General features: G+C 45.2%; 3 protein-coding genes and 1 long non-coding RNA gene across 4 annotated transcripts; 1 reads left to right on the top strand and 3 right to left on the bottom strand.

Moving 5' to 3' along the window:
• Window positions 1-580: 580 nt before the first annotated feature.
• LOC123183062 (uncharacterized) lies at window positions 581-26,005 on the top strand. Its single transcript, XR_006492421.1, has 10 exons — window positions 581-907; window positions 1,428-1,564; window positions 1,780-1,924; window positions 7,953-8,018; window positions 9,853-9,997; window positions 17,774-17,928; window positions 23,357-23,510; window positions 24,547-24,625; window positions 25,272-25,365; window positions 25,446-26,005. It is a non-coding gene; the product is annotated as an uncharacterized lncRNA (long non-coding RNA).
• On the bottom strand, window positions 2,779-5,445 carry LOC123183061 (proline-rich extensin-like protein EPR1). The gene has a single exon (XM_044595796.1). The coding sequence runs from the start codon at window positions 5,388-5,390 to the stop codon at window positions 2,976-2,978; it is 2,415 nt and encodes an 804-aa protein (XP_044451731.1). The 5' UTR covers window positions 5,391-5,445; the 3' UTR covers window positions 2,779-2,975.
• On the bottom strand, window positions 10,861-14,191 carry LOC123183060 (proline-rich extensin-like protein EPR1). The gene has a single exon (XM_044595795.1). The coding sequence runs from the start codon at window positions 14,141-14,143 to the stop codon at window positions 11,177-11,179; it is 2,967 nt and encodes a 988-aa protein (XP_044451730.1). The 5' UTR covers window positions 14,144-14,191; the 3' UTR covers window positions 10,861-11,176.
• On the bottom strand, window positions 19,718-23,111 carry LOC123183059 (proline-rich extensin-like protein EPR1). The gene has a single exon (XM_044595794.1). The coding sequence runs from the start codon at window positions 23,029-23,031 to the stop codon at window positions 19,939-19,941; it is 3,093 nt and encodes a 1,030-aa protein (XP_044451729.1). The 5' UTR covers window positions 23,032-23,111; the 3' UTR covers window positions 19,718-19,938.
• Window positions 26,006-26,433: the final 428 nt, after the last annotated feature.

Below are 26,433 nucleotides of genomic sequence, written 5' to 3'. Positions count from 1 at the left end.
CAAAGACACGAGCGGAAAGGACCCTCCTTTCGCACCCCTGGGCTGCCCCCAGTGCCGAGACCCAATAGGCCGGCCAAAACTAGCCTCCATCGCCCCGTCCTACGGCACCGGGTGCGAGACGAGCTCGGTCCTGCTGCTGGGCGCGAGACGAGCATGATCCTGCTGTCGGGCGCGAGACTTGCTCGGTCCTGCTGCCGGGCGCGAGACTGAATGAACTATATGCGTGTTTTTATGTTGAATTGGTGCATATTATCAATTTGTATCATTCAAATGATTGATGGAAATCATGCAACTATTTTAAATGTAGGCGACAAAGGATAAAAAAAATTAGACAATTTTCTTAAGAGTTAAAAATATAGGGGTTCGATTAGGTGCGACCACTATATAACTCCTCAAACTTTAAGAAGTTATGGTTCATAAAGTACTCGTACTACCACTATATTTCAGTGGTTTTCCGATAAATGTTGCATTCTTCTAAAACGTTCTTATAGTTGAAGATAAATTTGATTTAAAAGAAATTCGATTTAATTCGTTGTAGTAGTGAGAGAGGAAGTAAACCGTAAATGATATACTGCTACAAACGACATAGGACGGGAGTGACTTCGCGCACCCGTCAATGTCTCGCCGCTCCTCCCTCCGCCTCCGCCTCCGCCCTAGCCATTCCTCCACCTGCCCATCCCCCACCTGACCGCCCTCACGCAGCTGGGAGCGCTACGCCGCCTGCGCAGCCGCCAGGGCGCGCGCGCGCGAGCTCCGGGACGCTCACTAAGGAGGACGCGCACCACCTGTTCGACGAATTGCCGCGGCATGACCGCCGAGCCAAATGGATGAGGATGCTGGCGCACGTTCCTGCGGCACCGGCAGGGGATTCTTCTCGGCTGCCTAGGCCGCCATGGCCAAGTCTCAGGTCATTACTCGTGACCCTGTACAGGCAACAGATTATTCTCGGTTGCCAAGACCTCGTTTTATGGCTTCAAGTGAGTAATTATGAAGTTCTAGAGCATTTTATTCTGGACATCCGTTTTATATCAATCTAGGCTATTGCTCCTATATTTACTTGGCCAATTCTCCACCATGCCTTGTTAAATGCATTCTCTGCACAACACTACAATAGAGTAATTTAATTATTTTTTCTTTCTTTCTCAGATTATAGCTTTCTGTTGATAAGTCTCCTAGGCTGTTACAGTTAGAGAATTGTGCTGTATATTCCACATTTCCACTCAGGTTGTTACAACAAGATGATTACATATAGGGGAGTAACAGACTCCCACAACACCGCTCACGCTCCTGTGCAACATATATTACACACACGTACATGTACAATTCAACAGTTACTCCCATTGGTTCATTCAGCATTTTTTTTTGAAACCAATTCATTCAGCATTGTTACTTCTTAAGACTTGCTATATTATTGATTGTGGTTGCAGCACTCCACCTATATGTCTTTGGGAATAAAGGCACTTATTGGCAAGAGATCATGTAAAATATCAACTCTACTAAAACCTTCATCGGACCTGATAGAGCTACTGGTGGACTATGTGATGGTGGAGTATATTCCGCTCAGGTTGTTACAACAAGATGATTACATTTAGGGGAGTAACAGACTCCCACAACACCACTCACACACCCACTACCGATACTATATTCTAGGAGAGGGTAGACCAGCTCCTGTACGACATATTACACACACGTGTACATGTACAATTCAACAGTTACTCCCACTGATTCATTCAGCATATTACTTCTTAAGGCTTACTATATTATTGATTGTGGTTGCAGCACTCCACCTATGTGTCTTTGGGAATAAAGGCACTTATTGGCAAGAGATCATGTAAAATATCCACTCTACTAAAACCTTCATCGGATCTCACTCAGCAAGAATCTGAGCCAACCATTTATGGCTGAAACCATGCATCTTTCGGAGGTAATGCGTTACATCTTCTGCAAGCAAGACACATGCATTTTGTTGAGATCATCATTGATCTAGTGGTTGCTTTGTTATGTGATGTCGGATAGTTACTATCACAGGTCGGCTCACTTCCTGTACACCCCACTTGATCTTCCTAGAATTGTCTCTCATGTCCCTGTGAAGTATCTCATACTGGTCCCTCACCCTATATATGGCTACAAGGTCAAATAGAAATTGCTCTATACAACTGTACTACTAATCCCTGGTATATTATAAACATATGTTCTCGCCAATAGAACCTCTTGTCACTCTTAATTTTGTGCATATACCTGGTCCTGCTTGCTTCATCATATTCGGTCATAACCTGTCAATAATTATTTTTATTTTCTTGCTGTAATTGAGTTTGGGTTCTGTCATTTAGTGCACTTGCACTTGTGGTTCTTCAACAGTTCATGTCAATGCAACCTCTTTGCACACTTGCATATGCATGGTTGCTGGTTAAACTACATCGGCAGTTGACTTAACTTCTTTTTTGCTTTTGGTCTCTGTTGGCTGGCATTATGCTAGCTTTTTCCTCCGTTGCATCTCACACCATTTTGCTGGAGATGCAGGGGAAGCTTCTCTTTTGGTGGTTGTAAGGATTTGCTCTTTGTATGCCACGCATTGTTTATATTTGAGCTTGTTCAATTATCTTCTTGCTTTGAAATTGGTGACGAAGGTCAAGGATCTGGATGCCCAGGTGAACGGCAAACAGTGAACTACAAATAAGCAACTTTAATAGGAATTACAGGGCAACCATCAAACAAACAGTACAGTGAAGCGCTTATGCTTTGTGTTATATGATTATAACTCCACCCATATTTTGTAAATTTGAGGCAATTATATTGAGAACACAACATAAATTTATTATTGAAATCAGAATATATAGTTGGATATCAAGCCGTTCAAATCTACAAAGATCAACTAATCCATGCAAGCGCACATTGATCACAAAATGTCTATATATCTTCTCCCTAGAAATGCCATGCATGGTCGCCAGCTAGATGATCTTGTTTTCGCCATGTGCTTAGTTTCCTACAAATTTGAGCCAATATGGTTTCCATGCTTGATCTGCTGACCCGGGCACACCCCATAGAAGCACATGATACTTGCCGACCTTCTTATATTCATCTGCTACTTTTATCACAAGAAAGTAGTTGTTGCCATTTCCTGCAGGTTGCATGCTCACATAGAGCACATCAACAAGGGAATTGTTCTTCTTGTTTACCAACTTGTACACCGCAAAGCGCCCGATTTGCCAGTACATGGCGTCATGAAAGTTCTGAACTTGCACCCATCCATTGCCAGTAGGGGCACCAAGTGGCGATGGTGGTGGTTGGGCATTACCTTGATAGGTCGGAGGTGTGGCAGGGGCACTTAATTGTGGTGGCGGCGGTGGTTGGTTAACTTGGTACATCGGAGGTGTGGTAGGCGGACTTAATGGTGACGGTGGGTGGTTACCTTGGTTGGTCGGCGGTGTTGCTGGTGGACTAGACATAGGCGATGGGGAAGTAGATGTAGGAGGTGGGCTAGTGGTTGGAGATATTGCTGGTGGACTCAATGGTGGTGGTGGAGGACTAGCTAAAGTTGTCGGCGGTGTACTATATGATGGTGGTGGTGGAGGGGGCTGGTCATTAGCTTGGTATGTTGGAGGTGTAGCAGGGGGACTAGACAAAGGTGGCGTGGCAATGGATGGAGCCATTGCTGGACTAGATGACGGTGGTGGAGGACTTGATAGAGCTCCTGGTGGACTAGATGATGGTGTTGGTGGAGGACTTTGCTCATTAGTTGAGTCTGTTGGAGGCGTGGCAGGTGGGCGAGTGGGAGGTGGTGGAGTCATTGGAGCTATTTGTGGGGGGCTAGATGATGACGATGGTGGAGACTGATCATTAGTCGGGTTCATAGGAGGTGCCACGGGTGGGCTTGATGGAACTGGTGAGGGAATGGGTGGAGGATTCAATGGAGGCGGTGGTGATTGATCGTTAGGTTCGTAGGATGGAGGCGTAACAGGGGGACTAGATAGAGGTGTTGGTGGGGTGGCTGGAGCTACTGGTGGGGGGCTAGATGACGGAGATGGTGGAGGAGGTTGATCATTAGTGGGGTTCATTGGAGGTGAGGCAGGTGGGCTAGATGGTTGTGGGGGAATGGACGGAGGATTTAATGGAGGCGGTGGCAATTGATCATTAGGTTCATAGGTTGGAGGTGTACCAGGGGGACTAGATGGAGATGTTGGTGGGGTGATTGGAGCTAGTGTTGGGGGGCTAGATGATGGCAATGGTGGAGGAGGCTGGTCATTAGTCGGGTTCATTGGAGGTGCAGCAAGTGGGCTAGATGGAGGTGGTGGCGATTGATCGTTAGGTTCGTAGGTTGGAGGTGTAACAGGGGGACTAGATGGAGGTGTTGCTGGGGCTAGTGGTGGGGGGTTAGATGCCGGCGATGGTGGAGGAGGTTGTTCATTAGTAGGGTTCATTGGAGGTACCGTAGGAGGGCTAGTTGGAGGTGGTGGGGGAATGGTCGAAGGACTCAATGGAGGCGGTGGTGATTGATCGTTAGGTTCGTAAGATGGAGGCGTAACAAGGGGACTAGATGGAGGTGTTGGTGGGGTGGCTGGAGCTACTGGTGGGGGGCTAGATGACGGAGATGGTGGAGGAGGTTGATCATTAGTCGGGTTCATTGGAGGTGAGGCAGGTGGGCTAGATGGTGGCGGGGGAATGGACGGAGGATTCAATGGAGGCGGTGGCGATTGATCGTTAGGTTCGTAGGATGGAGGCATAACAGGGGGACTAGATGGAGGTGTTGGTGGAGTGGCTGGAGCTAGTGGTGGGGGGCTAGATGATGATGACGGTGGAGGAGGCTGATTAGTCGGGCTCATTGGAGGTGCCGCAGGTGGACTAGATGGAGGTGGTTGGGTAATGGGTGGAGGATTCATTAGAGGCGGTGGCGATTGATCATTAGGTTCGTAGGTTGGAGGTTTAACAGGGGGGCTAGATGGAGGTGTTGGTGGTGGGCTTGATGATGATGGTGGCGGAGGGGATTGATTGCTGGGTTGGTAGGGTGGAGGTGTAGTAGGACTAGTTTCTGATGGAGGTGGAGGTGACTGGGTATTCGTGGGTGGAGAATAAGAAGGGGATGGCGGTGGTGATGGTGAACCATTACCTTGGTTTGGGGAAGGCCCCGGTGATGACGGTGTCGTCTCTTCATCATCGCAATCCTTTTCCGGTGGTCCTCGACCATCATTGTCATGGTTTTTCGGACCACGTCCGGGCTTATGGCATTTTGGCTTTTTCACCGGCCCTACGCCATTTGATTTATGATCATCACCGTCACCTTCATGGGAACCCTCCCCATTTCCGCCTGGAGAGCCCTTGTCATCGGCTTGGGATACATGGGCAGCAAGGACAAGAATCAGGAGGGATAAAACTACAATGGGCAGCGATCTCATTGTAGGATGAAAACGCTAAGCGTAAACACCTACCAGAGAGTTGTTTTTGAGTGGCTTATGGGTTTGTCCAGACTGGGCAGCAATGCTAGCCATTTATAGTGGTGTTAACCTTGGTAATGGCTATGTTTTGCTAGATCTGATTCGCAGAAGCTTCTGACACTGTCACGCACTGCACCGGCCTGCATTTGTTAATTCTTAGGTCAGCTCCTCATGTACCGTCCTGCATTTGTTTCCTGTCAGATAGAAGAGGGAGAAAGAATCATGAGAAGTGAAAACCAGAAGTATAACCCACTGGGTTTCTCTGCTAATTTCGTTGACATTTTACAGGTTCCATGGTTCTCCGTGCACAGCATCTTAGCCTAGATCGCAGGGCCTTGCATGGAACTAATTAATGCCACACTGGGTAGTAACGGGTTGACCAGGAGTAGCAGAGCTTGGGAGGCGTGGGTAGATTCCAAATGGAGCAGGCAAAAACTGCCAGGTGCCCTAGTTGAGTTGGTTGGCAGCATAGGACAGCACCGCTGCACACGATCTAGTTGACTTCAGATATAGTTAGCTAGCAGTGTCAGATCTGTAGCAGCAGTGCAGTACACATCTAATGGACGGGAGAGCTATCTAGCTGTGAGCTTTCATGGGCAGCACTGAAACACAGAGGAAGCCCGGCCGATCAAAAGTCATCTCTCCATGTGAAGCTTCCAGCCGCTCATATCTCTAGGTAGACTTAGATCCAGTTGATCTGACGTTGTCGATTACTAGATTCACAGGTGGTACGTGTGACCACGCATACGAGGCTGCATATGGGTAGTAGAATGGACACCACAGCTATCTTGGTAAGAACTCATGACCTGAAAATTATGTGAGATTGGTACTTATATTATATCAGGAGGCAACAAGTATCTCAACTTAATTAAAAAAAATTGGAAACTGCTCCTGCACCAGATCAGCTCTCAGCATTCCAAGCAAGACAACTCTCCTTGATTCTCATTTTGATGCTGATCCCAGTTTCTTCTCATTGGTCAAAAGCTAGACCTACTTCCAGTGTCACATTGTTGCCCCAGTGCTAATTTGACAGAGTGGAACTTTCAGCAAAAAATAGTTGAACATGCAAACTGAAAGTAACAGCGATGCTGGTACTCTCGTTCATCTCTAGTTCCATATACAAGATGCAAAAATCTAAAATCTTGAAATGTTCTCCAGATATAAGTCACAGGATAGAAAGACATTGAAATCACCTTTTGCATTGCCCAGTAATAAGGATGTTAGAGAAGTGGAAACGGTGAACTCTCTCAACTTAAGAATTTTTCATGTTTAAAGCATAGTGATAAGATACATTACTGTTAAGAAAATAATTTGGGCTGCAATTTTCGTGCTTTGATGTGTAACATACTGAAACTTCATGCCTTTTGTGACTATGGAGCACCATGGGTAGTTAACATTTGTGTTTTGCTCATGCACCTGGCAAATCCTGTTGGGTCAGGAAGCTCCCGTGTTCTGGTATGCTCCTTCGTAATTTTCATTCGGAGTGGCTAGTTTCTGCTCATTCCTGCTTATGTCTTTTGGAATAGTTTGTGAAACATAAATGTAGATGTTCTGCTTTGTGCAACATCTGTAAGTTATGCTGTTAGATATTCTTCTTTAAATTGCTGCAGAGTTGAGGGTTTTCCCCCAGTGTATTGATTTAAAGAATAAGGCCTTAAAGGAGGTCAGTGTAAAATTGCTGCAGAGTCGAGGGTTTTCCCCTAGTAATAATTCACGACTTCAAATGCTCCAAAATCACCTTTTTTTTCATCCACACAGCTACTAGTCTTGTGGTCGCCATTCGGCATTTCTACTGTTTATTTGATATTCATCAGAGAATACTTAGTTTATGTACTACATGCTGGGAGAAAATAATTTCCATATATGAACATGTCATGGCTAATTGGTAATTTTACTACATGTTGGATGCTTTTCCAATCTTCTGGGAGATATTATATGAAAAAGTGTTCCAATATTGTCCATTAAGTTTATATATGGACTACTGCTCTTTGAAGATATGAGAATGGATGCCATGTGATAAACTTAACCTTTCTAACTGAACCGTTAACTGAACCTGCCTTTTGTCTCTCGGGATGGTAAAGTTTCACTAGTATGGCACTGTATATATCACAAGCCAAACTGAACTTGAGAGTGTCATCCATGTAACAAAACATTCGGAGAGAGTTTAGCTAATTGCTTCAATTTTTGTTCTTAAGGTTCTATTATCATCTAGGTTTTTTACTAGAATAAGCATGAGTGGTGCGTATCATATATTAGAGAGAAGAAAACTTTTGTTCTGTAGGTTCTGTTATCATCTAGGTTTTTTCTAGAATACGCACGACCGTGTGTATTGTATATTAGAGTGAAGAGAAGAGCAAAGATAGCCCGGCCTACCCAAAGTGAACTAGCATCATATTGTAGCATTTGCCTGAACTATGGTCTGGACCGTATATATATTTTTCAGCCCATACAAACAAACAATGCAAAGCTTATTATTTGGGAAACCAGTTCTGTGCCATGGTTTGATATCTTACGTATTTGCAGAGTGGTCTTGCATTTCCTTGCCTGTGTAGAACCCACTTCCGCGCCACATCTCAGATTGCACAGAAGGTAATTTGTGTTACTTTTCTCCATCTCCATTGCTTAATGCTCTTTCCTATACATTAGTGCATCTAAGTGGACCATTTTTAAGTAATGGGGGTGTCTTCGCATTCCAGTAAATAGTAAATATTAAGCAATTGCATTTGAGATGACGAGGCCTTATATCCAATTCACTCAAACCATTATTCATGTTGAATATATCATCTGGGAGAATATTTCCTTTTTGTGTTCCTTAGTAGGAAGGAGCTTCTCACGACTATACTTTCTTTGCAACCTACTTGGAATAAATGCTAGAAATGGGATCATGTGTGTGGACTAGAAACTGCCTAAGTAATTCATCTTGGTATATCGATCATAGATATTTTTACTTGACTGCTGGGCTGTAGTGCTCTGACAAGGCAGAGGACTTTGAATAGATATTACTGAGCGACTTTTTTTTGCGGGGAATTACTGAGTGAACTTTGAAGCCTTCAATGCATTGGGTTGCACTTTCTACCATAGTGAAACGTGGAGCTACTTGGAAATGTGAGTTTCTGTTGATATTGGCCAATGTTTTCTATGTACACCCCTTTGTTTCACGATCGCTTGATTCTTTGAGCCTTTACGTACCTTCCCTAGTGGTAGGTTCCAGTTCAAGTTCTCAATTTAAAACCTCCAGTTTGCATTAGGGTGATGCATGCAAATGACTCCACTGCTGTTGCTTGAGTTTTAAATATACAACATATTATAATGTTACAGATGGCAGAGAAGACGAACTTTTCATATAGCAGTGAGATTACTTAACAGTGCGTAATGGCCTGCCAACATAACATGAACAATAATAATTTCAATGTCAATCTTGCCGATTTGATGCATGGGTGTTCCTTTTCTACCAAGCGACATCCTTCAGGAGAGGCGTTGCCCGCGTATGTGTTCTTTAGTGACTGGCTGATTGATGCTAGCTGTGAGAATGCGGCGTCGATACTTTTGTCAGAGAGATGCTGTGAAAGATTTACCAACCTTGCCCCTGCTGCTGAAGCGAGCTCCAGTTGGACTGACTGCGTATGGATTCGCGTGATGTTTTTGTTCACTGCTGTTTCCTGCGTTTTTTTTTCATTTTTCTTCTGTGTTTTTTTTCATTATTTTGTCCGGTTTTCAAAGGTTTTGTTCCATTAAAAAAAAATCTGTTTTGGTTCATTTTTCCTTTTGTTTTTTCTTTTATGTTTCTTTATTTCTGTTTCTGTTTCTGTTTCCTTTTCTTTTTATTTCTCTTTTTTGTGTATCATATAAGAAGTTCATCGAATATTAAGAAAATGTTCACAGTATATTATGGAAAAATTCATCATGCATTATAAAAATATTCATCCTGTATTACGAAAATGATCATCGTATATTAAGAAATTATTCAATGTATACTACAAAATGTTCATTGTGTATTTGAAATTTGTTCACCGTATGTCAAGAAAATTTTCAAGTATACTACAAAATGCTCATTGTCTCTTTGAAATTTGTTCAGTGTTTTTACAAAAGAAAATCACTGTATTTAACAATTGTTCGATGTATATTACAAAAATGTTCAATTTGTATTCAAATTTTTTTTGGTGTATATAATCATATTCTCATACAATGTTCGAAACAAAACCGAGCAAGAAAATGGACGCTGCAGTAAATCGGGTGGTACAGTATCATTTTGCTACAGTACCAAAACGCTAGAGTCCTCTACATTACTCCTTTCTTCCCAATATCTAAGGCGTCTTCCCACATTATAACTTTATGTTGATAAGTCTCGCAGGCTGTTACTCCCATTGATTCATTCAGCATTGTTACTCGTTAAGGCTTACTATATTATTGATTGTCGTTGCAGCACTCCACTTATATGTCTTTGAGGATAAAGGCACTTCTTGACAAGAGATCATCTAGAATATCCACTCTGCCAAAACCTTCGTCGGATCTCACTCAGCAAGAATCTGAGCCAACCATTCACGGCTGAAACCATGCATCTTTCGGAGGTAATGCGTTACATCTTCTGCAAGCAAGACATGTACATTTTGTTGAGATCATCATGGATCCAGTGGTTGCTTTATTATGTGATGTCAGATAGTCGCTATCACAGATTGGCTCACTTCTTGTGCACCTCACTTGATCTTCCTGGAATTGTCTCTCATGTCCATGTGAAGTACTCCCTCCGTTCCCAAACATTTATCTTTCTAGACATTTCAAATGGACTACAACATACGGATGTATGTAGACATATTTTAGAGTGTAGATTCACTCATTTTGCTTCGTATGTAGTCACTTGTTGAAATCTCTAGAAAGACAAATATTTGGGAACGGAGGGAGTATCTTATACTGGTCCCTCACCCTATATAAGGCTACAAGGCCAAATAGAAATTGTTCTATAGAACTGTACTGATAATCCCTGGTATATTATAAACGCATGCTCTCGCCAATAGAACCTCTTGTCACTCTTAATTTTGTGCATATACCTGGTCCTGCTTGCTTCGTGCTATTTGGTAACCTATCAATAATTATTTGTGTCTTGGTGTAACTGAATTCGTGTTCCGTTATTTAGTGCACTTGCACTTGTGGTTCTTCAATGGATCATGTCAATGCAACCTCTTTGCACACTTGCATCTGCATGGTTGCTCTCTAAACTACATCCGGCAGTTGACTCAACTTATCTTTTTCTTTTGGTCTCTGTTGGCTTGCATTGTGCTAGCTTTTACCTCTGTTGCAGGGGAAGCTTCCTTTTTGGTGTTTGTAAAGATTTGCCTGTCGTATGCTACGTGTTGTTAATATTTGAGCTTGTTCAATTCAATTTTCTTTTTTGCTTTGAAATTGGTGACGAAGGGCAAGGATCTGTACGTCCAGGTGAAAGGTGAACAATGAACTACAGGTAAGCAAAAAACTTTAATAAGAATTACAAGGCAACCATCAAACTAAGTACAGTGAAGCGCATATGCTTCGAGTTATATGATTATATCTCCACCCATATTTTGTAAATTTGAGGCAGTTTTAATGAGAACACAACATAAATTTATCACTGAAATTAGAACATATAGTTGGATATCAAGCCCCTCAAAGCTACAAAAATCAACTAATCTATGCAGGCGGACATTGACATATATCTTCTCCCTACAAATGCCATGCATGGTCGATAGCTAGATGATCCTGTTTGCACCATGTGCTTAGTTTCCTACAAATTTGAGCCAATATACTTTCCATGCTTCATCTGCTGACCCAGGCACACCCCATAGGAGCACATGATACTTGCCGACCTTCTTATATTCATCTGCTACTTTTATCACAAGAAAGTAGTTGTTGCCCTTTCCTGCAGGTTGCATGCTCACATAGAGCACATCCACAAGGGAGTTGTCCTTCTTGTTTACCAACTTGTACACCACAAAGCGCCCGATTTGCCAGTACATGGCGTCATGAAAGTTTTGAACTTGCACCCATCCATTGCCAGAAGGGGCACCAAGTGGCGGTGTTGTTGCCGATGCCGGTGGTTGGGCATTACCTTGATAGGTCGGAGGTGTGGCAGGAGCACTAAATTGTGGTGGCGGCGGTGGTTGGTTAACTTGGTACGTCGGAGGTGTGGTAGGCGGACTTAATGGTGATGATGGCGGTGGGTGGTTACCTTGGTTGGTCGGAGGTGTTGCTGGTGGACTAGACATAGGCGATGGGGAAGTAGATGGAGGAGGTGCGCTAGTGGTTGGTGCTATTGCTGGTGGACTCAATGATGGTGGTGGAGGACTAGCTAAAGCTGTCGGTGGTGGATTGTATGATGGTGGAGGTGGAGGGGACTGGTCATCAGCTTGGTACGTTGGAGGTGTAGCAGGGGGGCTAGACAAAGGTGGCATGGCAATGGATGGAGCCGGTGGTGTACTTGATGATGGTGGTGGAGGACTTGATAGAGCTACTGGTGGACTAGATGATGGTGGTGGAGGACTTGATGGAGCTAGTGGTGGACTAGATGCTGGTGGTGATGGAGTTTGCTCATCAGTTGAGTCTGTTGGAGGTGTTGCTGGTGGACTAGACATAGGCGATGGGTAAGTAGATGGAGGAGGTGCGCTAGTGGTTGGTGCTATTGCTGGTGGACTCAATGGTGGTGGTGGAGGACTAGCTAAAGTTGTCGTTGGTGGATTGTATGATGGTGGAGGTGGAGGGGACTGGTCATCAGCTTGGTACGTTGGAGGTGTAGCAAGGGGACTAGACAAAGGTGGTGTGGCAATGGATGGAGCCGGTGGTGTACTCAATGATGGTGGCGGAGGACTTGATAGAGCTACTGGTGGACTAGATGATGGTGGTGGTGGAGTTTGCTCATCAGTTGAGTCTATTGGAGGTGTTGCTGGTGGACTAGACATAGGCGATGGGGAAGTAGATGGAGGAGGTGCACTAGTGGTTGGTGCTATTGCTGGTGGACTCAATGGTGATGGTGGAGGACTAGCTAAAGTTGTCGGTGGCGGACTGTATGATTGTGGAGGTGGAGGGGATTGATCATCAGCTTGGTACGTTGGAGGTGTAGCGGGGGGACTAGACAAAGGTGGTGTGGCAATAGATGGAGTCGGTGGTGTGCTTGATGATGGTGGTGGAGGACTTGATAGAGCTACTGGTGGACTAGATGATGGTGGTGATGTAGGAGTTTCCTCATCAGTTGAGTCCGTTGGAGGTGTTGCTGGTGGACTAGACATAGGGGATTGCGAAGTAGCTGGAGGAGGTGGGCTAGTGGTTGGAACTATTGTTGGTGGACTCAGTGGTGGAGGTGGTTGAGGACTAGCTAAAGCTGATGGCGGCGGACTATATGATGGTGGAGGTGGAGGGGACTGGTCGTTAGCTTGGTATGTTGGAGGTGTAGCAGGGGGACTAGACAAAGGTGGTGTGGCAATGTATGGAGCCGGTGGTGTACTCGATGATGGTGGTGGAGGACTTAATAGAGTTACTGGTGGACTAGATGATGGTGGTGATGTAGGAGTTTCCTCATCAGTTGAGTCTGTTGGAGGTGTAGCAGGTGGGCTAGAGGGAGATGGTTGAGTAGTTGGAGCTATTGGTGGGCGGCTAGATGATGACGATGGTGGAGGAGGTTGTTCATTAGTTGGGTTCATTGGAGGTACTGCAGGAGGGCTAGTTGGAGGTGGTGGGGGAATGGTCGAAGGACTCAATGGAGGCGGTGGCGATTGATCGTTCGGTTCGTAGGATGGAGGCGTTACAGGGGGACTAGATGGAGGTGTTGGTGATGGAGGCGTAACAGGGGGACTAGATGGAGGTGTTGGTGATGGAGGCGTAACAGGGGGACTAGATGGAGGTGTTGGTGGGGTGGCTGGAGCTACTGGTGGGGGGCTAGATAACGGAGATGGTGGAGGAGGTTGATCATTAGTCGGGTTCATTGGAGGTGAGGCAGGTGGGCTAGCTGGTGGCGGGGGAATGGACGGAGGATTCAATGGAGGCGGTGGCGATTGATCGTTAGGTTCGTAGGATGGAGGCATAACAGGGGGACTTGATGGAGATGTTGGTGGAGTGGCTGGAGCTAGTGGTGGGGGGCTAGATGATGATGACGGTGGAGGAGGCTGATTAGTCGGGCTCATTGGAGGTGCCACAGGTGGACTAGATGGAGGTGGTGGGGTAATGGGTGGAGGATTCATTGGAGGCGGTGGCGATTGATCATTAGGTTCGTAGGTTGGAGGTGTAACAGGGGGGCTAGATGGAGGTGTTGGTGGTGGGCTTGATGATGATGGTGGCGGAGGGGATTGATTGCTGGGTTGGTAGGGTGGAGGTGTGGTAGGACTAGTTTCTAATGGAGGTGGAGGTGACTGGGTATTCATGGGTGGAGAATAAGAAGGGGATGGCGGTGGTGATGGCGAACCGTTACCTTGGTCTGGGGAAGGCCCCGGTGATGACGGTGTTGTTTCTTCATCATCGCAATCCTTTTCCGGTGGTCCTCGACCATCATTGTCATGGTTTTTCGGACCACGTCCGGGCTTATGGCATTTTGGCTTTTTCACCGGCCCTACGCCATTTGATTTATGATCATCACCGTCACCTTCATGGGAACCCTTCCCATTTCCGCTTGGAGAGCCCTTGTCATCGGCTTGGGATACATGGGCAGCAAGGACAAGAATCAGGAGGGATAAAACTACAATGGGCAGCGATCTCATTGTAGGATGAAAACGCTAAGCGTAAACACCTACCAGAGAGCTGTTTTTGAGTGGCTTATGGGTTTGTCCAGAATGGGCAGCAATGCTAGCCATTTATAGTGGTGTTAACCTTGGTAATGGCTATGTTTCGCTAGATCTGACTCACAGAAACTTCTGACACTGTCACGCACTGCACCGGCCTGCATTTGTTAATTCTTAGGTCAGCTCCTCACGCACCGGCCTGCATTTGTTTCCTGTCAGATAAAAGAGGGAGAAAGAATCATCAGAAGTGAAAACCAGCAGTATAACCCACTGGGTTTCTCTGCTAATTTCGTTGACATTTTACAGGTTCCATGGTTCTCCGTGCACAGCATCTTATCCTAGATTGCAGGGCCATGCATGAAACTAATTAATGCCACATTGGGTAGTAATGGGTTGACAAGGAGTAGCAGAGCTTGGGAGGCGTGGGCAGATTCCAAATGGAGCAGGCAAAAACTGCCATGTGCCCTAGTTGAGTTGGTTAGCAGCATAGCACAGCACCGCTGCACATGATCTAGTTGACCTCAGAGATAGTTAGCTAGCAATTTCAGATCTGCAGCAGCACACTGAAACCCAGGAAGCCCGGCCGGTCAAAAGTTGCATCTCTCCATGTGAAGCTCCCAGCTGCTCATAGGTAGACTTAGGATCCAGTTGACCTGACGTTGTCGATTACTTGATTCACAGGTGGTACGTGTGACCACGCACACAAGGTTGCATATGGGTGGTAGAATCAACGTCACAGCTTAGTAAGAACTCGTGACCTGAAAATTATGTGAGATAGGTACATACAGTATATTATACCAGGAGGCAACAAGTATCTCTACTTAAAAATTGGAAACTGCTCCAGCATTAGATGAGCTCGGTGGCTGTGTCAGCATGCCGAGCAACTCTCATTGATTCTCATTGATCAACACATTTCGACAGTCGTAGAGCTATGTAAGCTAGTGTTAATAGGCAGGAAACAAAGCAGCAAAGCAAGAGAACTTTAGTGCTGAATTTCATGTAATTTTCAGTTAACTGAATTTAGTTTTCAGTTAACTGAATCCATGATGCCTGTGAGTAGTTAGCTAGCAGTGTCAGATCTGTAGAAGCATACATCAAATGGGCGGGAGATCTATCTTGCTGTGAGCTTTCATGGGCTGCACTGAAACCCAGGAAGCCCACCGATCAAAAGTTGCATCTCTCCATGTGAAGCTCCCAGCTGCTCTTATCTCTAGGTAGAGTTAGGATCCAGTTGATCTGACGTCGTAGATTATTAGATTCACAGGTGGTATGTGTGACCACACACGCAAGGTTGCATATCGGTGGTAGAATCGACACCACAGCTATCTTGGTAAGAATTCATGACCTGAAAATTATGTGAGGTTGGTACATATATTAACTTAATGAAAAAAATTGGAAACTGCTCCTGCACCAGATCAGCTCGGTTGCCGTGTGAGCATTCCAAGCAAGACAACTCTCCTTGATTCTCATTTTGATGCTGATCCTCGTTTCTTCTCATCGGTGCAAAAGGTAGACCTACTTCCACAGTCACATTGTTTCCGCGGTGCTAATTTGACAGAGTGGAAACTTAATCGTGCAAGATGCCTTTCAGCAAAAAATAGTCGAACATGCAAACTGAAAGTAACAACGATGCTGGTACTCTTGTTCATCTCTAGTTTCATATACAAGATGCAAAAAACTATATTTTTGGAATGTTCTCCAGATATAAGTCACAAGATAGAAATACATTGAAATCACCTTTTGCACTGCCCAGCAATAAGGATGTTAGAGAAGAGGAAACGGTGAACTCTCTCGACTTCAAATTTTCATGTTCTTCTTTTTTTTCTCCGGTGTATTGCTTCAAAGAATAAGGCCTTAAAGGGTGTGTGTTTAAAACTCTACTAGCTAGTCTTGTTGGTCATTGGGCATTTATAATATATTTATTTGATATACAGAGAATAATTAGTTTCTGTATTACATACTGGACGAAAATAATTTCCATATATCAACATATCATGGCTAGTTAATTAGTAATTTTACTGCATGTTGGATGTTCTTTGACCTCCTGGGAGATATGATATATGAGCAAGTGTTTCAAACTTTCAACCTTGTCCGTTAAGTTTATGTATGAACTACTACCCCTCGAAAATATGAGAATGAATGCCATGTGATACAAGTTAACCTTGCTAACTGTACTGTGAACTGAACCTGCCTTTTGTCTCTCAGGGTGGTAAAATTTCACCGGTATATATATCACAAGTCAGACTGAACTTGAGAGTTCCATCCATGTAATAAAACCTTCGGCAAGAGCTTAACTAATCACTCATCAAATAGGTAGTAGTTGCCGTCATACAATGCAGAATACTGGAAATATGAAGAAAACTAAATACTACTTGTTTTCCGGAGCACCGAACATATCTTTGATTTAAAGTAGTACATTGATGTAGGACTTCAGAAGTTGTGGACACTAATAACCCACTTTTTAATAGCTCCTGAATACTGCTGTTCTTTTGAGCTTCTACCATGATTATCCTGCACAGCACCAACCTTTGTTGTGATATACTACATATGTTATCACCTTTGCCCCACATATAATATGCACACTAAAATGTTATTACTTGACTTGATGATCTTGTACCTGGTACCATGGCAAGAAAGATGAACTTCATGTTTAAGATCTTAACTTGAGATGCAGTTCTCCTGCTTAATTAATTTCATTTTGGAATATCATGTGTTCGGTATAGAATAGCCAGGGCTAGAGCAAATGATGCATCATTAGTTTTCTTCGAATTTCTCAACTACCCATGCATTTGTTGCAGATAAGATGCAAAGTAAGGAATTGAAACTGGAGATTTGGAAATTGCATTTTGTTCAAAATACATCCAGTGTTTTGGCTCTATGGTAGTGAATTTTGACCTGTTTATTGCTCATTTATTTTTTTAGTTTCCAGATTCCATTAATCTCCGGTTTAACTCGGTGTATCATGATTCCTACTGGAGCATCTATGCACCACACTGTTAAATCTGAGACTGGAAGACACTTAAACAGTTGCATATATGTCACTGCTTCCCCTGGACTACTAGGGTTCCTTGCGAACTAAAGGGAGTTCAATCCGTCTCCGATCCATTTTCCTCTCCTAACCTGCATATATATACTTGGGTTGATCTAGGGGCAAGCCTAGCCTTGGTTTCCGGCCTTCGTGGTGTCGCTAGGATTAGGGTTTCGGTTTAGTTCTGGTGATAGCAGTGGCGTGTGATTCTGTCGTAGTGAAGGTTGTGGCAGGAGATGCGGGATAGACGACGCCCGACAATGCATTGGCCAGCAGAATTACCGGGTTTGATGTGCTGTTTGAGAAGTTGGACCTTGAAGAGGAGGAATTCGACGTCTTGGTGATAGATGAGGATGATCCTGAGTTCCAACAGTGCACCCGGTGGCTGGCGCTGATGAGGGTGAAGATAGTGAAAAGATTCAGGCACCCTAGCCTGTTCTCTCAGATGTGATCTCCATGGAACCTTGCACAACACGTCCGATTCAGGGTCGTTTAAGCAAATGTGTTTGTTATTCAGTTTTTCTTTTTTACCTTGGACACGGGGAACATGTGATAGAGCAAAGCCCATGGCTATTTCGCAGGTATGCTGTAATCCTGGAGCCGAGTGATGGGTTCTTGAAGGTGCCAATCTGGATTCAGGTAAGGTGCTGGAAGCATATCGCAAGGGCAAGCTTGTGAAAATATTGATCAAGAAAGCTGGCAAAGTTCTCTATGCCAATCTCAGATTGCACAGAAGGTAATTTGTGTTACTTTTCTCCATCTCCATTGGTGCATCTGAGTGGATAATTTTTCAGTAATGGGTGTCTTCTCATTCCAGTAAATAAATATTAAGCAATTACACTTAAGATGACTAGGTCTTATATCTGATTCACTCAAACAATTATGCATGTTAAATATATCATCTGGGAGCATATTTTTCTGTTTGTTTCCTTGGTAGGAGCTTCTCACGACTATATTATTTCTCTGCAACCTACTTGGAATAAATGCTAGAAATGGGATCATAGATATTTTTTACTGGACTGCTGGGTTGTAGTGCTCCGACAAGGCAGAGGACTTTCAATAGATATTACCAAGTGAACTTTGAAGTCATCAATCCATCGGGTTGCACTTTCTACCATAGTGAAATGTGGAGCTACTTGGAAATGTGAGTTTCTGTTGATATTGGCCAATGTTTTCAATGTACATCCCTTTGTTTCATGATCGCTTGATTCTTTGAGCCTTTACATATCTTCCCTAGCGATAGCTCCCAGTTTAAGTTCTCAATTTAGAATCTCCAGTTTGCATTAGAGTGATGCATGCAAATGACTCCACTGTTGGTGCTTGAGTTTTAAATGTTACGTATGTCAGGGAAGACAAACTTTTCATATAGCAATGAGATGATTTAATGGTCCATAATGGCCTGCCAACATAACATGAACAATAATACCTTCCTTGTCAATCTTGCCGATTTGATGCATGGGTGTTCCTTTTCTGCCAAGCGGCATCCTTAAGGAGAGGCGTTGCCTGCGCATGCATTCTTTAGCGACTGGCTGATCGATGCTAGCTATGAGAATGCGGGGCAGTACTTTTTTTACAGAGATGATGTGAAAGATTTACCAATCCTCGCCGCATCTGCTGATCCTGTTTTGACACCACCCTGAGTTATTTGTCATAGTTTTGTTTTGATTGATGAGAAGGTGTATCGCTGAATTCTGTTTTGAGTTTTCAATACTCCTTTTTACATCTCATTTTCCTATGGGATGTTTTCATTACTTACTATCAAGATTAGCTGCAACAGCCAACAGGCTGTTTCTTATTTAAACTGAAAATAGTTGCTTCTTAACTATGTAGGGTGACAACCATAATTTTCCATGTCCTGCTGCTGATTACTTATTCAGCTCTCCTTTTTTTTTTCTAAACTTATGTCTGCGAGTGGCTAGGCTGATGTAACTGAGTACAAGTTCCAATGATACTTAGTAAGGTACTTGCACTTACATTTCTAAAAGTCATGGAAATGCAACCTCTTAACACTCTAATTTTGTGCATATACCCGGTCCTGCTTGAGTCAACCTGTCGATAATTATTTGTGTTCTCTTGTTGTAACTGAATCTATGTCCTGTTACTTAGTGCAATTGCACTCACGGTTCGTTAACAGATCGTGGCAATGCAACCTCTTTGCACACTTGCACATGCATGGTTCATGTTCTGGCAGTTGACTCAACATCTCTTATGCTTTTGGTCGCTCTTGGCTGGCATTGTGCCAACTTTTTCCTCTGTTGCATCTCATACCACCCTAGCTGGAGAAGCAGGGGAAGCTTCCCTTTTAGTGGTTGTAACGATTTGCTTCTATGCTACGATCTGTTAATAGTTGAGCTTGTGCAATTTTCTTCTGGTATTGAAAATGGTGAGGAGGGGCAAGGATCTGGACGTCCAGACGTCCAGGTGAATAGTGAACTAAACAAACAACTTTAACAGGAACTAGAGGGCAACCATCAAACAAACGGCGCAGCGAAGCGTGCTTACGCTTCTACTTATGTGATTATATCTCCAACCATATTTCATAAATTTGAGGCAATTTTGAATAAGAACACAACAAAAATTTATCATTGAAATCAGAATCATATATTGGTATATCAAGCCCCTAAGTGCTACAAAGATTAACTAATCTACAGAGATGCAGGCACACCTTGACCACAAAAATCTCTATATCTCTTCCCTAGAAACACCACACATTGCCACTAGCTAGATTGTTCTTTTTACCATGTGCTTAGTATCCTATTAATTTAAACGACAGTAGTTGCCATGGTTGAGCTGTTGACCCAGGTACACCCCATACGAGGACTTGATACTTGCCAACCTTGTTATTTTTATCTGCAACTTTTATCTCAAGAAAGTAGTTGTTGCCTTTTCCAGAAGGTTGCATGCTCACATACAACACATCGACAAGGGTCATCTCCGTCTTGTGTGCCAACTTGTAAATTAACACCGCAAAGCGCGCGATTTGCCAATATAAGGTGTCACGGAAGTTGTGAACTTGCACCCATCCATTAGTACCAGTAGGGGGGCCAGGTGGTGACATTGTTGCCGAGGGACTAGGTGGTGGTGGTTGGTTAACTTGGTACGTTGGAGGTGTGGCAGGTGGACTTAATGGTGATGCTGGCGATGGTGGCGGAGGTTGCTCAGTAGTAGGGGGCATTGGAGGTGTTGCAGGTGGGCTAGATGGAGGTGGTGGGGAAATGGATGGAGGATTCAATGGAGGCGGTGGTGGTTGATTGTTAGGTTCGTATGTTGGAGGTGTAATAGGGGGGCTAAATGGAGGTGTTTGTGGGGTGGATGGAGCTAGTGGTGGAGGGCTAGATGATGGCGGCGGTGGAGGAGATTGATCGCTAGGTTGGTAGGATGGAGGAGTGGTAGGAGCTATTGGTGAGGGGCTAAATGATGGTGATGGTGGAGGAGGTTGCTCATTAGTCGGGGCCATTGGAGGTGTTGCGGGTGGGCTAGATGGAGGTGGTGGAGGAATGGATGGGGGGTTCAAGGATGGCGGTGGCGACTGATGGTTAGGTTCGTATGTTGGAGGTGGAACAAGGGGACTAGTTGGAGGTGATTGTGGGGTGGCTGGAGCTATTGGTGGGGGGCTAAATAACGGTGATTGTGGAGGAGGCTGCTCATTAGTCGGGGCGTTTGGAGGTGTCGCCGGTGGGTTAGATGCAGGCGGTGGGGGAATGGATGGAGGATTCAATGGTGGCGGCGGCGGTTGATTGTTAGGTTCATTGGTTGGAGGTGCATGAGGGGGACTAGATGGAGGTGTTTGTGGTGTAGCTGGAGCTATTGGTGGGGGGCTAAATGGCGGTGATGGTGGAGGCTGCTCATTAGTTGGGGCCATTGGAGGTGTTGTGGGTGGGCTAGATGGAGGCGGTGAGGGAATGGATGGAGGGTTCGGTGGTGACGGTAGCGGTTGATCATTAGGTTCATAGGTTGGAGGTGTAACAGGGGGATTGGATGGAGGTGCTTGTGGGGTGGCTGGTGCTAGTGGTGGGGGGCTAGATGATGATGGCGGTGGAGGGGATTGATCGCTAGGCTGGTAGGATGGAGGTGTAGTAGGAGCTACCGGTGGGGGGCTAGATGACGACAAGGGTGGAGGAGGCACCTCATTAGTTGGGTCTACCGGAGGTGCTGCAAGTGGGCTAGTTGGAGGTGGTGGGGGAGAACATGGAGGATTCAATGGAGGTGGTGGTGGTTGATTGTTAGGGGGGCTAGATGAAGGTGTTTGTGGGGTGGCTGGAGCTAGCGGTGGAGGGCTAGATGATGATGGCGGTGGAGGGGATTGATCGCTAGGTTGGTAATGTGGAGGTGTAGTAGGATCTATTGGTGGGGAACTAAATGATGGTGATGGTGGAGGAGGCTGCTCATCAATCGGGGCCATTGGAGGTGTTGCGGGTGGGCTAGATGGTGGTGGTGGGGGAATGGATGGAGGATTGAATGGCGGCGGTGGCGGTTGATCGGTTGGTTCGTAGCTTGGAGGTGCAATAGAAGGACTGGATGGAGGTGTTTGTGGGGTGGCTGGAGGTAGCGGTGGGGGGCTAAATGATGATGGCGGTGGAGGAGATTGATCGCTAGGTTGGTAGGGTGGAGGTGTGGTATGATCTATTGGTGGGGGACTAAATGGTGGAGACGGTGGAGGAGGCTGCTCATCAGTCGGGGCCATTGGAGGTGTTGCGGGTGGGCTAGATGGTGGTGGTGGGGGAATGGATGGAGGATTCAATTGTGGTGGTGGCGGTTGATCGTTTGGTTCGTAGCTAGGGGGTGCAATAGCAGGACTAAATGGAGGTGTTTGTGGGGTGGCTGGAGGCAACGGTGAGGGGCTAGATGATGATGGTGGTGGAGGGGATTGGTCACTAGGTTGGTATGGTGGAGGTGTACTGGGATCTATTGGTGGGGGGCTAGATGACGGCGACGGTGGAGGCTGCTCATTAGTCGGGTCCACCGGAGGTGTTGTGGGTGGGCTAGATGGAGGTGGTTGGTTAATGGATGGAGGATTCAACAGAGGTGGTGGCGGTTGGTCGTTAGGTCCGTATGTTGGAGGTGTAACAGGGGGACTAGATGGAGGTGTTTGCGGAGCTTGTGGTGGGGGGCTAGATGATAATAGCGGTGGAGGGGATTGAGGGCTAGGCTGGTAGGGAGGTGGTGTAGCAGGAGCTACTGGTGAAGGGCTAGATGAGGGTGATGGTGGGGGCTGCTCATTAGTCGGGTCCGCCGAAGGTGCTGCAGGTGGACTGGATGGAGGATTGAATGAAGGTGGTGGCGGCTGATCGTTAGGTTCGTAGGTTGGAGGTGTAACAGCGGGGCTAGAAGGAGGTGTTTGTGGGGTGGCTGGAGCTTGTGGTGGAGGACTAGATGATGATGACGGTGGAGGTGATTGAGCGCTAGGTTCGTAGGGAGGTGGTGTAGTAGGACTAGAATCTAATGGGGATGGAGGTGGCTGAGTATTACTCTGGTCGGTTGGAGCCATGGGTGGAGAATAAGACGGGGATGCCGGTGGCGATGGGGTACCATTACCTTGGTCTGGGGAAGGCCCAGCTCCATCAGGCGATGACGGTGTTGTCTCTGCATCGTCGCAGTCCTCGTTTGGTGGTCCTCGACCTTGATTGCTTGGACCATCTTTGTCGTGGGGATTCGGACCACGTCCTGGCTTGGGGCAATGTGGATTTTTCACTGGCCCTACACCATTTGATTTATGGTCACCACCGCCATGGGAGCCCTTCCCATTTCCGCCCGCAGAGCCCTTGTCATCAGCTTGGGATACGTGGGCAGCAAGCACAAGAATCAGGAGGGGAAGAACTACAACGAGCAGCGATCTCATCGTAGGATGAGAACGCTGGACCTAAATACCGACCAGAGAGAGCTGTTTGTGTTGGCTTGCGGGTTTTGTGCAGAATGGGAAGCAATGCTGGCCATTTATAGTGTGTGGTAACCTTGGTACTGGCTACGTTTTGCTAGATCCGAGTTGCAGAAGCTTCTGACACTGTCACGCACCGTCCACTGTGTTCTGACATTTGTTAATTCTCAAGTCAGCTCCTCACCAGCTGTGTTCTGACAGACGAAAGAGGGAGAAGTAATCACATAAGTGAAAAAAAAGGCAGTACAATCCACTGCGTTTCTCTGCTGATTTCATTGACATTTTGCAGGTTCCATTGTTCTCCGTGCACAGCATCTTCGCCTAGATCACAGGGCCATGCATGTAACTGAAAGTTAATGCCACACGGGTGGTAACCTGTTGACCAGGAGAAGCAGACCTTGGGTGGCGTCGGCAGATTCCAATGGAGCTGTCAAAAATGCCAGGTGTGTCCTAGTTGAGTTGATTAACAGCACAGCACAGCACTGCTGCACACGATCAAGTTGACCTCAGAGATGGTTAGCTAGCAGTGTCAGATCCGTAGCAGTACACATCAGATGGATGGAAGATCTATCTAGCTGTGAGCTTTCATGGGCAGCTCAAAAACCCAGGAAGGCCGGCCGATCAAGCAGCATCTCTCCGTGTGAAGCCTCCAGCTGCTCATATCTGTAGGTAGAATTAAGATCTAGTTGATCTGACGTTTCCAGCTATGGTAGCTAGATTCGCAGGTGTATCTCAAGTTAAACAATTGGGAACTGCTCCTGCACCAGATCAGCTCGGTTGCCGTGTCAGCATCCCAGGCAAAACAACTCTCCTTGATTCTCATTCCAATGCCAATCCTTGCGTCTTCTCGTCGGTGCAAAAGCTAGGCCTTCTTCCAAAGTCACACTGTTGCCCCAATGCTGATTGGACAGTGGAACCGCGTAATGTTCAAGATGCCTTTCGGCAAAAAATAGTCGAACATGCCAAACTTAAAGTTACAACAATGCTGGAACACAACTCTTGTAGGGGGTCAATCATGTCCATAGGAGAAGTGAGCAGGGGTATTATTGTTATTGCCTTATTGTTTTTTTTTTTTTGCATGCATCGTTTGACTCTTGAGTAGATGAATTTCCGAACTGCAAAATGTAGCCTAGGAACACACAAAAAAGGATCTTTGACTATTTACAGCCATAGGAGAAGCGGGCAGGACCGTAGGACATGTAAGAAGATGTGTCCAAGGCTGGGTATGGTTGTCATTGGCTTCTTATTTGTTGTTTTGCATGCATTGTTTGACTCTGAGTAGATGAATTTCCTAATTAACTGCAAACTGTAGCCTTGGAAGACACAAAAAAGGATCTTTAACTATTTAGTGTCAGTAGACAATTAATCATCCATAAAAATCTTCTGATAACATTCTAATATGGGAGTATCGAGGATCTTAGCAATCCATTTTTCCACCTATGCTAGTTTGTATTCTTACTGGTTATGAACTCTTTTCAGGCTAGGTCATGGATTCTTTCATTTGATCAGTTTTATTCTAAGTCATTGCACGAATAAATGGAGAGTACCAAACGATCAGGTAGTGTGTAGGCTATTGCATTTACAAGCATATTTTCCATGTATTCTCAGTAGTTAGCGTGATATATGTATGGTTCTTTCTCGGATGTCCGTCCCTGAAGGGCCCTATCCATGGTGCTTTTGAAGTGGTGATTTTTTGTTGAAGTAGATTGTTTCACTCAAGTATTGTGGTAGTTACTTTCAGGTTTCAAGATTTTCCCGTGCGTAAATCACTTCTTCCTTGGCTGCTGGCAGCAACTAACATCTGGAGCTCATATTACCTGTAGTCTTGCACTGATTAGGCTGTGGTTTTTTTTTTTATCATTGGAGGCATAAATAACGAAGTTCAGACTGATATTCCTAGTGAGTAGAAAAATAAAGTGGGTACTGATATTTGTGCACTCTTTTTAAGTCATTTCTAACCAGAACACTTTGCATTGTATCAACCCATTCTACAAAAACCGATATGTGCATGAAGCAAATTTCTGGCGCTGGCATAGTGTGTGTTCTATTCGATGGTCGGCTATGATGTTTACTGCAGTGGCTCCTTTTCTTTTCTCTTCAGGTTGCCCAGTGAAAGGGAGCAGTACTAATGGCGTAGTTTTAGTCAAATTTTAGTCAAGCATTTTCATATAATTCATGTTGTAAGAGTGTGCTCCTTTTTTCAGGTCAGATTACTGCTTATCGGCTACTTTTCTTTGTTCCATACCGGGGAATCAAGCAGTTATTCAATGGGTTAGGAGCCCCACAATGCTTCACATGGTAAACATTTGTTTTGTGTAGCCATGTCTTTTCTTAAATTGCTGGGCATTGTTGGGCAATTCTGACGAGTTAAGAAACAGGTGCGCGACCTGCCTTTTGCTTTCTTCAGCGACCCTGAGTTGATGCTCATCTTGGCTGCTGCTCCCATTGCCGTTTGTTATGGCAGTGATCGGAACAGTAGTGTGGTATTTGAAGAAATAAGTTCAGATATGCTCCGTTCTTTGCTTAGATCCTGCAGAGGTCAGCACTGGCTACTTTTGGATTCCATTGCCGCGGATGGCTCTGGAGCCAATAATTCCAGTGACAGCACACAGGTCTCACCGGATACCAGAAGCTCACTGTCCGACATCTCAATGCTGTAAAGCCGACAGTATCAGGAAAAGGCGGTTCAGGGGCCATCAGATTTTGAACAGAAATGGGAACCAAAAGGATGGTAGAGGAATTTTTGTTGACAAGGCAGAAGAATTTTTGTGCAGCGGTGCATAACAGAAACACTGAATAGCACAAGCTGACCAGACCTTCACAAGAAGCTACCGAATTAGGGTTTTCGAGGCGGTGGCGCGTCTGACTAATGTACCATGAGGCGACATATTATGGTGGCGATTACGGGATATGAATATGATTGTATAGTTCCGGTTTACCCGACCTGTTATCTTCGGTGATGTCAGGTTTGAGTCGTCATATAGAGAATAAGTTTGCGACGAAGTGTTATATATGCCTCAAATTTGCCTGTTCATACCCCAAAAGAAGTGTGTAAAAGAAGAAAGTAACGATCAACTGTATCAAACACTAGCACCAACACAGCCACACATGCATGTACTGAGCTTCTGTTTGGGGGACAACTTTCAGTTCAAAGTCTGCTACAAATCACACAAAACTGTTAAACTGTGATACTCCATGCATATCGCCTTTCGCCAGAAGTCAATCGTTTCGGGCAGCTTCAGAAACCAAGAAACTTGGGAAACTGCAACTTAGTAGCAAATAGTTGAGGGGCAAAATTTCAAAAAAAAAAGTTGAGGGGCAATGGCAGTCAGTTCAGGGAGCCGATGCCCTGTTCATGAACATTGT

The sequence above is a fragment of the Triticum aestivum genome, chromosome 1D (genome assembly GCF_018294505.1).
Source record: "Triticum aestivum cultivar Chinese Spring chromosome 1D, IWGSC CS RefSeq v2.1, whole genome shotgun sequence".
Lineage (NCBI taxonomy): Eukaryota > Viridiplantae > Streptophyta > Magnoliopsida > Poales > Poaceae > Triticum > Triticum aestivum.
The sequence above is the reverse complement of the archived record's forward strand: the minus strand, read 5'-3'. Positions and strand labels throughout refer to the sequence as shown.

Excerpts from the sequence above, each read along its gene's own strand:
- LOC123183059 (XM_044595794.1), bottom strand. The coding sequence starts at position 23,031 with ATGAGATCGCTGCTCGTTGTAGTTCTTCCCCTCCTGATTCTTGTGCTT.
- LOC123183061 (XM_044595796.1), bottom strand. The coding sequence starts at position 5,390 with ATGAGATCGCTGCCCATTGTAGTTTTATCCCTCCTGATTCTTGTCCTT.
- LOC123183060 (XM_044595795.1), bottom strand. The coding sequence starts at position 14,143 with ATGAGATCGCTGCCCATTGTAGTTTTATCCCTCCTGATTCTTGTCCTT.